Source organism: Eptesicus fuscus, chromosome 15 (assembly GCF_027574615.1).
Source record: "Eptesicus fuscus isolate TK198812 chromosome 15, DD_ASM_mEF_20220401, whole genome shotgun sequence".
NCBI classification, from domain to species: domain Eukaryota; kingdom Metazoa; phylum Chordata; class Mammalia; order Chiroptera; family Vespertilionidae; genus Eptesicus; species Eptesicus fuscus.
In genome coordinates, this window is record NC_072487.1 from 29,740,232 (window position 1) to 29,753,616 (window position 13,385).

A 13,385-nucleotide genomic window follows, 5' to 3' on the forward strand; every position below is an offset into this window, starting at 1 on the left:
AAGAACACATTGCCTAATACAATATCAAAAAGATTTACACCTATCTTTTCAAATAATTTAAAATTTTTAAATAATATTTTGTAGCAGTGTCAGTAAAAAAATTTTTTTAACGGGAAAAAAACACCCATAATCAATTTAGGAGTCATTTATTTTTGAAATGCTATAATGTCCTTGTCCAATGTATGCATATTTTTATTATTGCTATTGTTTTTTAAGTACTCTGTTGTGTTCTGATACTTTTGTGTTTATATGTCATATTCATAATTCTAATTTTAAGACTACATAATATAGCCAGTTTATTTTCTAGTTGTGTAATGCAACTTCTTTATATGATATGATATAATATATTTATGACATAATATATTATATGATAAAACTCTGATTAACATTGACATATAACTTTTTGCTTGTACTGAGTTATTTTCTTAATATAACTTTTTAGAAATGGAATTATGGGCTCAAAGGATATAAACATCTTTACAACTCCTTTATGATGTCACATTACTTCTAGAAAGCACTAAACTTTTTTTGTTTAGAAAATATGCTTTAATTTTTTTTCATTTATTTTAAAGTTGATGCACATTATAAGAGTTTTACTTTGAGTGGCAATATTGTCAGTGATAATCCTCTATCAAGAAAACTCATGATCAAGTTAAATGTGTATTTCTTCATCTGAAAAAAAAAATGGTATAGGCAATGGAACACTTTGTACTGATACTGTAAACTGGACCAGCCAGTTGCCTTGTTGACTGAAGATAAATATGACAAAATTTGTTATCTTATGGCATCTTCTACTTTAAACAATAATAGTATATTTTGTTAAATTTCCTTTAGGCTTCGGGAGCAGGAGAGAAAAGAGGCAGAAGAAGCTAGTCAAAAGGAAATAGAAGAATGGGAAAGAAGACTTCTAGCTCAAGCAGCTCCAACTTGTATGGAAACCATGTGGGAAATTCCAGCTATTGGGCATTTCCTTTGCTTAGCCCAGCAAATTCTAAACTTGCCAGAAATAGTCTTCTACGAATTGGAACGCTGTCTTCTGATGCCTCAGTGTAATGCTTTTTTATCTAAAATAATGACTTCTCTATTAAGTCCTCCTCATCGCAGACCTACCTTACATCGAAGACCTACTTTGCCTTACAGGACCTGGGAGGCAGCACTGAGACAGAAAGTACACCAGTGGTACACTGCTGTAGGGCAGACTGAAAATCCCAATAACTGTGCTGAGAAACTTGGGTTGTGTCCTCAGTTTTTTAAAGTTCTTGGAGAAGTTAATCCATTGGAAGAAAAACCTTTTCATGAACTACCTTTCCACCAAAAAGTGTGGTTACTTAAGGGTCTTTGTGATTTTGTGTATGAAACACAAAAAGAAGTTCAAGATGCTGTACTTGGACAGCCTATTCATGAATGCAGGGAAGTTATACTTGGTTACGATTATTTGGAGAATGCTTATGTACATTTTCCACAGTTCTGTGGTGCAGATGTACGGATTTATAAGCAGAGACCTTTTCAGGCCCCAGAATTTCCAATTCCACCCATTAAAATACAAAGAGTACCTCGGATTAAACTGGAGAAATTGAAGTGTGACTATTTTAGTACAAGTAATGGAGAACATAGGTGTGGTAGAGAAGGCCTGCCCTCTGCCTTCAAAAAAGAGAAAGAAATTAATTTGGATCCAACTTGCTGCCATGCTAAAATGAACTTGGATAATCATGACATCTCTGTTGAAATGGAAGTGAAATCCAACTGTGAAATTAGAATTCGCAGACCCTGCGAAATTAAGAAAACTGATTGCTGTAAAGAAAATTTAGAGAAACCAGGAAGTCCAGGTGAAGTTACTGGCTTTGGAGAGCCTCTTAGTCCAGGTGAAATAAGGTTTATAGAAAATCACGAAAGATTTGGTGAAGCTTCTAGAGTAAAGCCTGAACCCAGTCCATTAAAAGAAAATGCTCTGAAATCTTGCCAAATACATGTAAATGGAAGTCACAATGATCACGCAGAAATTAGCTGCCCCAAAGTTGTAAGGGATATTCTATTAGAGCAGTCACTGCAGAGCCACAAGAAACTCAAGCTAACTAAAATGAGGGCAAAAAAGAAGAAAAAGAAAAAAAAGAAATTAAAAGACGCTTTGAATGAAAACTTACAGAGAAAGCGTGAAGGTCTTCATTCTCTTGCATTCAAGTCTTACAAACCTGAGATCCAGAATAAGTTATTGATCATCAAAAAGAAAGCAAAACACAAGAAGCACAAATCTGGTAAGCTAACACAAATGGGTGAGAATTACATTTATGCATACTTCAAGTTCTTTCAATTAGGCATCTTAACAGAATGAAATGAACATGTATGCATGCGTGTTTGCATGCATATGTAAAGGTCAAGTTTTATATTATTCCCCATGATTAAAACCCAGAGCAGAAGAGGTTTTATTATTAACAACAATAACAACAAAATACTGGGGCAATACATTTGAATTTAATTTTCATCTGACAGTCTTTGGACATTATGTGTTTACATTTCTTTGGACCAATTTCTCCATAAGGGATACTTTTCATCACTGATGAGAAGTGTTTTTTTCCCCTGGGTAAGGGCAGTTACAGTGCAGTGGAAAAGGCACTGGTATCAGGAGATTGCATTCCCAGGACTAAAGTTCATAGCAACTAGCTTCTTAAACCAAGGCAGGCCAGATTATCTTTCTGGGTCTCAGTTTTTCCCCACATCATATATTTTTCAGCACTGTTTTCAGTTTTTATTTGCATATACAGAAAAATGTTGTGAAATGTAAAGAAAGCTATATCAACTAATAAGACATGAATCATATTTTTATAACAGAATTTTTAAGTTTGTCTTATACCTAATTTAAATAATGTATTTGTCACAAGCCTATTTAAAAATTAAAGCAAAAAATCCGATAAATATACAGGGTGTCCCCCCAAAATGTGTATGCACTTTGAATGATTATAAAGTCTGTGTTTATTAACATATAGTTCATTTTCAAAATTTAAAAGAATCTACAGAAATGAATAATTTTTTTTGTCATTGCCTGTTTTTGAAATGATGACAATTCTGGTCCAGGCACTGGTGATAACACAAACCCATGGAATCTCAAACATCAAGAATTATTTCTTTGGTATTAGTGTGCCCTCGATTCGTCGACTGTTTTGTACTGTAAACTTTAATCTCCAAAAGAAAAAGTCTAGTGGCACTTTAGGATAAATTTTCTTTGTTCAAAGCTTAGTCTGGCTTCACCCATTTCAAATCAGTTAAACCTGAAAAGAAGTGAAAACTAAATGGGTTATCAGCTGTTAAAGTGTGTATACAGACCTCTAATATTCAGTGGTTGATTGCTCTGTTTTTTAATTGCTTTTGCTTTTCCTAATCTTTGCCATTTAATCAGTTTAAATGTCTCATTTATTGAGAGGATAGGTGAGACAAAAGCAGATGATTAACTTCATTTATTAACCCTAATAAAAAGTTGCCTGATTGGGAAAACCTTGAATTGTTTACTAAAATAAATTGTGATTTATTGTAATTATTTGTGGATTTCAATTTTTTTTCATTCCCTCAGTTACAAAGATAATTAAGATTTGGCAATAATTTGATAATGAATTGGAAAATGAGATGAATTTAGTTTAACTGCTATAGTAGATGTATACCTTAGTTATTTAAATTATTAAATACAATTAAATGTATTTTTAAATGTATATGCAATGTATCATTGATAAAGAAGTAGTATAAAATTTACTATCAAGAACAGGCTTAATTTGTTGAACTGAAAATTGCAAAGTGGTCCACATTGGCCAAGTAATGAAAAGCTATAATATTTTAAAGTAACTTTCAGAAATAAACCTTTTAAATTTTACAAGCAATCCATTAAGCTATATAAATTAAGTTTGACGTGAGGAGTTCTCTGAAATGTTGGCCTCTGAAATACTAAATATTTTAAATTTGAAAATGTTTCCAGTTTTATAATATGTAATACTGTTTTATTAATACCATTATTTCCTAAAACCTTTGATTAAGTTTTTATTTATGACCTACTATTCGTGTGTTCAAAGTTAATTATGAATTAAAGTGGTTTAGAAAGTAACATAGTTATTGATGTAGCAGAATAAAAATATTAGTTGATGAGGATTAGAATAAAATGAATTTGTATTGTAAGCAAATAAAGTGTTCCATTTTTGAAATATAAGTTCAAAATGTAGATCAGAGAGAAAATTTGAGAACTTCATGTCCAGTTCTAGACAAGTGAATGAAAAAAGGTCAGAAGCAAATTCAGCTAGTACTTGTGTATCCTCTGTGTGCCTTTTTAGTTGAGGAGAGAAGTCTTACAGGCATGAAATGGAGAAAATAATGCACTTGCCTATATACTTTTTTGTTTTTATCTTCAGAGCAAATTTTAGAGAGTCAAGTCTTCAGTAACAAAAATACTTGGATTTGGCAAATACCGTTCTGTTGTTAGCAGTGGATAAGCATAGACCAGCTCTCTTTCATCATCAGACACTAAGCTTCTTACTGTTTTACATTGTTACATAAAATGTTATAATAACAACAAAAGTTTATTGTACATCATTTTGCCCTGGGCTTCTTTAATAGGTATGAGATATTGTGTGGCCTTTTATAGTCAGTTTTGGACATACTCTAATCCAGTATTTCCTTTCTTTTTTAAAAAAATATCTGCACACCCCCTGCTGGGGATGTGCCCGAAACCAAGGTACATGCCCTTGACCGGAATCGAACCTGGGACCCTTCAGTCCACAGGCTGACGCTCTTACCCACTGAGCCAAACCGGTTAGGGCTCCTTTCTCTTTTTAATCTCCAAAAGAAAAAGTCTGGTGGCACTTTAGGATAAATTTTCTTTATTCAAAGCTTAATCTGGCTTCACCCATTGAAGCTAGACTTGGTGAGCTCCATGGTCCCAAGTTTGGGAGCTGTTCCTCTTATAGAGTTACATTGTGCGTTAGTACAGGTCCACAGTGCATTTTATGAAACTCTTGTACCATTTATGTTGGGGGATTCAGAAATCTTCAGATTTTAGAAGGGTATTAATGATGTATATAGTGTTTTCGAAGGAACATCCTCTGGAGTTTGGAGTAACTCTGTAATCAAATACATAATTTCTACAGAAAAGAAAATGTATGAATAAATCAGACTAAATGATGAAGACAATAAAGAACCTCTTAACAGTTCAGGTCAGATTTTACTACCATATAAATTATTTTTTAAAACTTTATTTTTTGGAATCTTTGAGACTTTAGAATTGTGAATAATTGATTCTGTGCCTGTATATTAAGGTCACTTCAAGGTCTTGAAGAAAAGAAACTGTTTCGTTTTCTTTAACTTAGTATTTTTCAAGTTTATTTGAACACAGGGCTTTTTTTTTCCTTTTTCCAAATAATAGTATTGTGTAGAATATGCTTTGGGATAAGCTGTGTCATCCATGACTGATTTATTAACCTTAATTTCGGGTAGAATAAATTCTACATGTGGTTAATCTGGTTCCTTTTATGTTTTAATTTTTGGTTGCATCTCCAAATTTAGTAAACCTTCTTATTGTGATGGGAGATGGTTTTTAATAGAAGGCACAAAGGCAGATTGGTTAAAAATGATTTGATAATTTTAATGCACTATAAGAGAATTTTGTAACTTTTAAACATTTTTATCTATTTTTCAGAATGAGAATGTTCTTTCTGCCTTTTAAAATTTTGAATTCATTTTTAGTGAATTTAAGCCTGTTCCTTACTCTTGGAAACATTATAGAATAGAAAAACATTGGAATTTTCCTTAATGTGCATAATTATAGCACCAGATACTTCTCCGTCAGAATACTTATTTATTAAATCTATTCATAACAATTATGTTTATTTCTAGGTTATTTTGGTTATTATCTACACTCTTTTCTATAATGTTCTTTTTTTTAGCCTTGATTAAAATTAAGGATTAAAATTATTAAACTATCAGGAAGTTTAATAATTTCCATAGCAGTAAATCTGCAAGATGGTAAGTTGTTAGTGAAAGTGCTTTTGAGAAGGCAAACATTGCTTTACATAGATTGGGAAGATTAAAAAATATTTATATACCAGTTGCAAAAAAATGAGGTCAAACTTTTTTTTGTAACTTATTTTTAACATGTATCTTGTCATCATTGAGTTGATTTTAAGGCTAAGTCCGTTTTCTGAAAAGGCAGAGTTTCCTATAAAAGTCAAAAGTTTATTTAATGTAAACCTTGGAAAGACCATTGACAAGTAACTTTGAGACTATTAGTTTGTGTTAGAATACACTACATTTATTTGTTAGAGTATCCTACCTAATAATAGACAAATATGCAAATTGACCGCACCTTTGCTACGCCCAAGCCACCCCCACCAGCCAATCAGGGCAAGTATGCAAATTACCCGACCAAGATGGCGGTTAATTTGCATACGCTGAGGGAGGGAGGAGTGAAGACTGAAGACAACTTAGAAGGAAGAGGGAGGAAAAGCGGAAAGCAAGGTGGTTGCCAGAGGGAAAGCCGGGGCAGGGCGGGGCAGGGCCGGGCGGAGCGCGGTGGGCGGCAGTGGCACATGCGTGCAGGCACTGCGGCTGCAATGGTGGCAGCAGTGGCCACGCACGTGGCCGCAGCAGCCGCTTGCAGGATTCTTCCTGCAAATGGGCTACTAGTTTATTATAGAGAGCAGAGTTTAATCACTTAAGTTGTAAACTGTATTTGCCACTGGAGGTTAGGTTTATTGCCAAGCTTGGGATTATTGATTCTTTGTATATGACCTCTTTTTTTTTTATTTCAAGCAAAACGATTTTAAATATAATACTGTTACATGCAATAAACACCAATTATTGAAGAAAAATGATCTTACATATAATATTTCATGCAATAAACATATATTTTAAGAATAAAAGGATTTTAAGTATAATAATATTACCAAAACTGTACTAACATAGTATAATATCACAAAAGTTGTAGGAAATATTAAAAATCTGCAAATAACAGGGTTACTTTTATTATACTCTAGTATATTTTTCCCCCCTCTCTGGCTCTATTTTTGTTCATCAGTTTATTGTTGTTCATTATATTTCACAAATGACTGAGATCATATATTTACCTTTCTCCGACTGGGTTATTTCACTTAGCATGATGCTTTTAAAGTCTATTTTGTTGGATATGAGTATTGCTACTCCAGCTTTTTTTTTTTTTTTACTTTTCCATTTGCATGGAAAATTTTTTTCCATCCCTTCACTTTCATCCTGTGAGTGTCTTTTGTTTTGAGGTGGGTCTCTTGTGGACAGCATATAGTTGGGTCATGTTTTTGTATCCATTCAGCTACCCTACACCTTTTGATTGGAGCATTTAATCCATTTACATTTAGGGTTATTATTGAGAGGTACTTATTTATAGCCATTTTAATTCTGTATGGCTAGGTTTCTCTCTCTGTTTCTTCTCAACAATCCCTTTCAGCAATCCCTTTAGCATTTCTTACAATGCTGGTTTGGTGGTGATGAAATCCTTTAGCCTTTTTTTTTTTTTTTTTTGTCTGGGAAGCTCTTTATTTGACCATCTATTTTGAATGATTGCCTTGCTGGATATAGTAATCTTGGTCTCAGATCCTTGCTTTTCATTACCTTGAGTACTTCACGCCATTCCCTTCTGGCCTGTAGAGTTTCTGATGAGAAATCAGGTGTCAGCTTTATGGGAACTCCTTTGTAGGTAACAGTTTTCTTTCTCTTGCTGCCTTTAAGATTATCTCTTTGTTTTAATTTTTGGCATTTTAATTATGATGTGTCTGGGTGTGGGTCTGTTTGGGTTCTTCTTATTTGGAGTTCTCTATGCCTCCTGAACTTGTGTGACCTTTCCTTTTACCAGGTTAGGGAAGTTTTCTACCATTATTTCTTCAAACACCACCTTCTCTATTCCTTTCTCCCTTTCTGCCTCTTCTGGCACACCTACTATTCTAATATTGTTACGTTTCACATGGTCCCAGAGCTCCCTTAAGCTGTCCTCCTGTTTTGTAATTGTTTTTTCTTTTTGGTTCTCTAATTGAGAGATATTTCCAACTCTGTCTTCTAATTCACTGATTCAATCCTCAGCTTCCCCTAATCAGATGTGTATTCCTTCCATTGTGTTCTTTATTTGTGTTATGTCATTCTTTATCTCAGACTCTTCTTTTTTCATAGTTACTATATCTTTTTTCATACTGTTATGCTATTTTAAATAATTGAATCAGGAGCCCAGTACAAATAAATGAGCACTAAATAAGATCTATCAGATGTGTAAAAAACACTATACTGGTTTATAGGGAATAACCGAGAAAGTAATGTAATCTACAATATTTGGTTACATCCAGACCGATATTTGTAAAAAAGATTGTATAGTTCTGTGTTGATAGCACTATTATAGCACTTAGCTGTGTGTGTCTTTATGGGGAAAACTTTTAGAGGACCAACTCAAGATGCCACGGTAAAAGAGAGTAAAAGGATAAACTGTACTCCATATCCTTTTATTTTATTGCCTTCTACTCTCCCACCCTATCCCACCCCCGCAAAAGTGAATACTCATCTATTGTTTAATGTATGCCAGGTACTGTTCTAAGCCTTTATGCATATTGTCTCATTGAACCTTCATAAAAACTCCATAAAGTAGATAATGTTGTTATTTCCTATTATATAGATTTTATAGATTAAAAAAAACTGAAGCACAGAGAAATTTATCCCTGTGTCCAAGGTAACACAGCTAGTAAGTGGCAGGATTAGGAGAAAGGATCTTGCCAGGTAATTAGGACATCATTAAATAGCTACAAAAAGAAACTGATGAGATTTAGATGAAGGAGTGGGGTAGAAGGTAACTTCAGAAAGAGGAAATTCTAAATCCAGATAAGGAATGATTACATGACTTTTCTATCACATTGACAGGAAAGAAAAAACATTTTGAGAAATATATTGCAATAAGAAGCAGAATTTGACAACTGACTCAGTATTCTAAATTAAAGGAGAAGAAATAGGTGTTCAGCAGTTATTGAATTATATGATAGGGTTAAAAAATTACCAGTATGATGAAAAATTTGCCCAAGAGAATAGGAGGAAATCAGCTGTTTTGTTAAGGCCAAATTGCTTACTTAAATATAGAACATTCCAGAAATTACTGTAGAATATAAATATTCATCCAAAACATGCACTTTTAGTAAATAAAGGTCAAGTTTAAAATCCAGTTGTGGCCTCACATTCTAAGTACTTCCCAGATTTGGTATTTAATAATACAAATGCCCTTTACTTTTAACAGTGATTAATGTCTTATTATCCATTCACTTATGGTTCCTAAAATGAAAACGCTAAGAGAGTAGTGAATGTGTTGGGAGAATTCTTATACATGGGAAGGCCAAATCTAGGAGGGCATTGGAGTGGAAGTGGAAGGCCAAGGGGTAAAGATAGGCAGGGCAGCTAGGTGAAGGAGAGGGATAAAGATGAGTAATGAGAGACTGAGGAAAGAGGAGTTGGAGTGGGGATAATAATCATCTTCATTTTTCTAGTAAGTGTATCTACATATTCTAGAAGACTAGAGTTTTGTGCCTACATTTATAGTGTAAAATATATTTTTAGTTATATTTTTCCTCTCAAGCTGGGCTTTCTTTTCTTGAGCTGTTCTAAGCATAGTTTTAAAAAGCTTCATTAGGCTGCACTTGTAACCTTAATTAGTAGACTATATTAAGGTTTTTATCCATTTTCTTGGTACAAGTTGAGATTCAACTTTTTGCCCGTGGCTGTGTTTTAAGCCCAAGAATTAAAGTTGAAAGCCCGTGTGTGTGTTTTTTTTTAAAGGCTTCTTTATTTTTTCTTAATATATTTTTACTGATTTCAGAGAGGAAGGGAGAGGGAGAGATAGAAACATCAGTGATGAGAGAGAATCATTGATCCGCTGCCTCCTGCATGCCCCCCACTGGGGATGGAGCCTGCAACCCAGGGGTCCTGGGTTTGATTCTAGTCAAACCCAGGACCCTTCAATACACAGGCTAGAATCAAACCCAGGACCCTTCAATACGCAGGCCGATGCTCTAACCACTGAGCAACCGGCTAGGGCATTTCTGTGTATGTTTTAACTGTTCTTGACTTCAGCACAATCCTAGATCTGAGACTTCTATTCTGTTTTATGGTAACAGGTGACTTAGGGCAGTGGAAGCCCACTGAGAGGCAGTATGTAACTTGCCTTGTATATATCTTGCCCTGAAACAAAAACAGATTACTAAATAAAGACTGTGAGGTTTTATAGTGCACAATGCTCTATTTTAAAAGTAAGTATTTAGCCCTAACCGGTTTGGCTCAGTGGATAGAGCGTCGGCCTGCAGACTGAGGGGTCCCAGGTTCAATTCCGGTCAAGGGCATGTACCTTGGTTGCGGGCACATCCCCAGTAGAGGGTGTGCAGGAGGCAACTGATCGATGTTTCTCTCTCATCGATGTTTCTAACTCTCTATCTCTCTCCCCTCCTCTCTGTAAAAAAAATCAATAAAATCTATTTTTAAAAAATGAAAAAAATAAAAGTAAGTATTTAATTAAAAAGAACTAATTTTTATTGAAGAATACAGGAAATTTTTCAGATTGTTTTTATGAGGCTATAGATTGAAAGTATTATGTAATAGTGAATATGCGAATCTTCCTCTAGTATAAAGGAATGCTCTGAAATCTGTCAAAAGCATATTATATCGCTGTAGAAAGTTAGAAAAAACACAGTATTTTATCATTAAGAAGAGCACAGCTTTAGCCCTGGCTGGGTGCTCAATTGGTTAGAGCATCGTCCCAATATCCAAAGGTTGCAGGTTCAATCCCCAGTTAGGGCACATAAAAGAATCAACAAATCTCTCTCTCTCTCTCTCTTTTTCTTTCTCTCTCTCTCTCAAAAATAAATAAAATAACGTGCTTTAAAAAAGAAAAGAGCACAGCTTTGATGTGAGACAGGTCTAGTACAGATACATGCTCCAGTGCACGTTAGCTACAAGTCCTCCATTGATTTATTTGCCTGTTTATAGCCAGTTTGTTTATCTGTAAAAAAAATGAGGTAATACCTACCTTGCTGTAGCATTACACAGATTAATTTGAATAGCAAAGCATAGTACATAGCATGGTGCTTGGCAAGTTGTAAGAATCAATAAATGTTAACTATGATTTTTGAGAGGTTAGCATTGCATAATGGAACTTGGACTTTGGCGGTAGAATCCCTGGCTGCGGTGCTTACTTACAATGTAACACTTGAGTAAGTAATCTTTTTTCTTCTTCAGTTATCTCACATTAAAATGAGGAATTGCCTACCTTTGAGGGTTTTTTTGTGTGTGTGTGTGAGGGGGGCATTTTTTAGAATTAATGAGATCATTTATATAAATCATTTTACTAAGTGTCTGATACATAGTAAGCTCTCAATAAATGTTTTCTTATTACCACTCCTAGGTCATGTGAAGCTCTTTGGTAAATTGTGTTATTTATTTAAAGAAATTTTCAATGTTTTCCTAAGCCAGTATCATATTCAATGGTGAAAAATGGAAAGCTTTTTCTCTAAAGTCAGGAACAAGAAAAGGATGCCCACTCTCACCACTATTATTCAGCATAATTCTAGGAGTCCTAGCCAGAGCAGTCAGGCAAGTGAAATAAATAGAAGTAAAAGTGTCACTTTTTGCAGATGACATGATTCTGTATATAGAAAACCCTAAAGACCACCAAAAATATTTGAAACAATAAACAAATATAGTAAAGTTGCAGGATACAAAATCAGTGTACAAAAATTCACTGCTATATACTAGCAATGAAACTTCACGGGGGAAAAAACACACATTCCGTTTGCAATTGCAACCAAAAGAATAAAATACCTAGGAATAAACTTAACAAAGGATGTGAAGGACCTATATACTGAAAACTACAAAACTATTAAAAGATTGAAAAAGATACAATGAAATGAAAAGATATTCTGTGTTCATGGATTGAAAAAATCAACATAGTTTAAATGGCTATATTACCCAAAGATTTAATGCAATCCCCATCAAAATTCCAATGCCATTTTTTAAAGAAATAGAACAAGAAATCATCAGATTTGTACAGAACCAATAAAGACCCTAAATAGCCAAAGCAATCCTGAGAAAAAAGAACGAAGCCAAAAATATCACACTACCTGACTTTCAAATTATACTATAGATCTATGATATTAGCAGAAAAACAGACACATAGACCAATGGAATAGAATTGAGAACCCAGAAATAAAACCACATGTATATGGGCAAATAATTTTTGATAACCCAAAAGTACACAATGGAGAAAAGAAAGCCTTTTAAAAAATGGCACTAGGAAAATTGGAAAGCCACATGCAAAAGAATGAAACCAGATGCAGTTTGTCCCCATGTACAAAAAGTAATTCAAAATGGATCAAAGTCCTAAATGTAAGATCTGGAGCGATAAATTACATAGAAGAAAACATAGGTACTAAATTTACCGACCTTGGTCTTAAGAGAAGATTTTATGAATTTGATCCCAAAGGCAAGGGAAGTAAAGGCAAAAAATAAATGAATGGGACTCTATCAAACTAAAAAGCTTCTGCACAGCAAAAGAAACAACCAGTAAAACAAAAAGGCAATCAACTGAATGGGAGATGATATTTGCAAACAACAGCTCAGACAAGGAGTTTTAATATCCAAAATATATATAAACACAAGACAAACAATTCAATTAAAAAATGGGCAGAGAACCTGAACAGGCACCTCTTCCAAGAAGACATATAAATGGCCATCAGACATATGAAAAGATGTTCAACTTCACTAGCCATTGGGGAAATGAAAATCAAAACTACAATGAGATACCACCTCACACCTGTTAGAATGGTTCTTATCAATAAGACGGGTAATAACGAGTGTTGGAGAGGTTGTGGAGAAAAAGGAACTCTTATTTATTGCTGGTCGGAATATAAACTGGTACAGCCACTATGGAAAACAGTATGGTGGTTCCTCAAAAAATTAAGAATAGGGTTACTATATGACCCAGCAATCCCTCTTCTTGGTATCTACTCGAAAAACTCAAACATTTCATTTGCAAAGATATATACACTCTTATATTTATTGCAGCATTATTCATGGAGGCCAAGATATGGAGATAACCATAGTGCCCTTTGATAGAGGATTGGATAAAGAAAATGTACATATATACTATGGAATACTGTTCATTTGCAACAACATGGATGGACCTTGAGAATATTATACTAAGTGAAATGAATCGGTCAGAAAAAGCTAAGAACCATATGATTTCACTTCCATGTGGGATATAAAACTGAAACTCATAGGCACAGACAACAGTATGGTTGTTACCAGTGGGAAGAGCTGATGGGGGCAGGTAGTAAAGTGGGCTAAATATATGGTGATAGAAGATGATTTGA

General features: G+C 34.2%; 1 protein-coding gene across 1 annotated transcript in view; it reads left to right on the forward strand.

The window, feature by feature from the left end:
• The window catches only part of KIAA2026 (KIAA2026 ortholog), a 97,925-nt gene that overhangs the window by 46,134 nt on the left and 38,406 nt on the right, over positions 1-13,385 (forward strand). The window contains exon 4 of the mRNA XM_054727648.1: positions 835-2,252. Coding sequence (XP_054583623.1) covers positions 835-2,252 — 1,418 coding nt within the window. The remainder of the gene's footprint in view (positions 1-834; positions 2,253-13,385) is intronic.